This window comes from Protopterus annectens, chromosome 17.part0 (genome assembly GCF_019279795.1).
Source record: "Protopterus annectens isolate FY-2018-M chromosome 17.part0, PAN1.0, whole genome shotgun sequence".
NCBI classification, from domain to species: domain Eukaryota; kingdom Metazoa; phylum Chordata; order Ceratodontiformes; family Protopteridae; genus Protopterus; species Protopterus annectens.
In genome coordinates this window covers 632196382-632198881 of record NC_056751.1, presented here as the reverse complement: position 1 = coordinate 632198881, position 2500 = coordinate 632196382, and the positions used below count along the sequence as shown (strand labels likewise).

At 41.3% G+C, this 2500-nt stretch overlaps 1 protein-coding gene across 1 annotated transcript in view; it reads left to right on the top strand.

Moving 5' to 3' along the window:
- The window catches only part of LOC122791483 (protein phosphatase 1 regulatory subunit 12A-like), a 1771856-nt gene that overhangs the window by 897289 nt on the left and 872067 nt on the right, over positions 1 to 2500 (top strand). Inside the window, exon 10 of the mRNA XM_044059226.1 lies at positions 2244 to 2341. Within this exon, the coding sequence (XP_043915161.1) occupies positions 2244 to 2341 (98 nt within the window). The remainder of the gene's footprint in view (positions 1 to 2243; positions 2342 to 2500) is intronic.

Here is a 2500-nt window from a genome sequence, read left to right as displayed (position 1 = left end):
AGTGAGTGGAACATCACTGTGCCTCACTATCGAGTCACCTATGACTAGTGTGTTGGCCATGCTGTTTTGCCTTGGGGGCTTTGGTTGAGTGGCACAGTTTTTAGTACAGTTGTGTCTTGTGATTAGTGTTGGGTTGTGTTGTGGTGGTAGAGTGCGTTTCTGCTGTGGAAGTCTCTGCTGTTTGGGTAAATTTTTATTGAGAACCTCCACAAAGGTGGGTGTGTGGTTCGTGTTTTTATGTGAAGGCAGTGCTGGTGTGTATTCTGGAGGGCTGTGTGTTCTGTGTCATGTGGTGCAAGTGTTGACCTTTTCTTCTTGACCAACTGTCCCGGTCTTGGCTGGAGAGTGCGTGGCTTCTAATTTGGATATATAAGTGCATCTCTCGCAAGTCTGAGTGTGGGGAGGCAAGAGGGAGATGGTTGTCTGTGTATATGAGGCAGTTGCTGCATTGCCTCAGGATGCCCAAGTTCACCAAGTTAAGAGGAGAAAGCACAGGGTACTGACCTTTAGACATGCTTGGAGGGGTGGGCATTAATAATAAGTACTGGAGCTGTTTCCTTGTAGAACATTTAGTGCTGGTAGCACTTGTGTGCTACAGTAATTACTACAAGAAGTTTGGTAAAGTGCTAGACAAATAAGCTAGTAAAAGTGCAGTAGAGGAGAGAACTAGCAGAGCTAAGGGAAAATTGAAGAGCAGACTTTTTGGCACCACTCAGAAGCCTAAAAACAGTCCTGGATACAGCAAATCTGTGTCTGGACTAGACTAGTTTCAGGAAAGATGGGAAACAAGTGCAAATGTGGGCTTTTAAACCAGAAAGTTGAAAGAGATTGAAAACTGCCCAAACAGCCAATAAACTATAATTTCTGGGCCAGAACCCACTCCTCATTTGGTAGATAGGATACCTAGTGCTTGCTAGTCCCACTCAGAAGCTTACAAGCAGTCCTGGATACAGCAAGTCTGTATCTGGACTAGCCTAGTTACAGGAAAAGTGGGAAACAAGTGCAAACAGGCTTTTAAACTAGAAAGTTGAAAGATGTGGAGAAACTGCCAAATGGCCAATAAACTACAATTTCTGGGCCAGAAACCAGTCCTCCTGTGGTAGATAGGCTACATAGTGTTTACCACTCCCACTGATAAGCTAGAACACTTCCCTCCAACACAGGAAGATTTGGGGGGCTCAGAAGCTTGCAAACAGTCCTGGATACAGAAATTCTGTATCTGGACTTGCCTAGTTACAGGAAAGGCAGGAAACAAGTGCAAACATGGGCTTTTAAACTAGAGTATCAGAATATTGGGAGTTATACTCCCTGGGCTACCAATGAAATGAGCCATAACCCAGTTGGGGAACCATGTTAAGTTATAAATACATAACTAAATAAATCCGTTAGGCAGATGATCAGATGTTCATCATCTGCTGGAAAGAATCTGGGTTTCTACAGTTCTGAAGGATTGTAAATGTCACTGTACAGCACCACAGTGTGAGACCTTAGTAATTTTTCCTACCCTAGGCCTCAGAGATTAGCATTCCCATGCCTTTTATCTTTCTCCTTGTTTTTGTATGGTCTTCACATGCACATAAGTAGAAGGATGGAGTGCCTCTAGTAGTGATGGACCTTTTGTTGTTAAATTTTTTGTTACTTTGCAAGAAGCTACTTCATTTAGGGCATTTCCACGTGGCATGACACTGAACACTTGATAGTGCAATGGATCTGTTCGTGAGCTGGGTCCAAATACTTCTGGTCTTCACTCTTCACTCCACTGACAGCACCTAAGGAGCTCATGTTAACAGTGCACTAGATGTTTCTTTCCCCAGGTTAATCACTATCCTTAGCCCCATTGTTATAAAGATACAAACTTGCATTCCAATGTAGGTTACCATTTTAAGCCACTTGTTTCATTATCTCATTTGCTGTTTAGCTTTTAGATTTACCTAGCACTGCTTTTAAAATTCATTTAAGACCGTGTTTAGTTATCGCTTTATAAAAAAAAAAAATCACCCTCCTTAAATCACATATACTGTTGAGAATCTCACAGCATGGGATAAAAAGTAATCATAAGAAAGATTGCTGTTCTTAACTAGGACAGTCACATACCTTTTATATACATTTCTTTAATCTGAATACTAAGCTGCATTAAAACTTTGAAAGGAAGATTAAAATTAGTGTTTAAAACAAATGAAATGTGTTTGCAAATTAAATGTTAGGCACACGCTAGCAGTTTGTCAATGGCTTTATCTTTTCAGGATAAAGGTGGAAGGGAACCCCGACTGGCACGTGTCCCACCTACTCCAACTCAGCGCCTTTTTGGAACGCAGGACAATTCACAGGAATCTACAAACAGGTAAAGTTCTGAGACAAGCATGGTATAGGCTTCATCTGTGTATATGTTGCTGCCACAGTTGAGAGTTTACTTCACTGTACTTGACAATTTTTGAGGTGTTGGAAGATATGGAATATTTTTAATTGCAATTTGTCAGTTATCTTAAAAAGCACAAGTGTG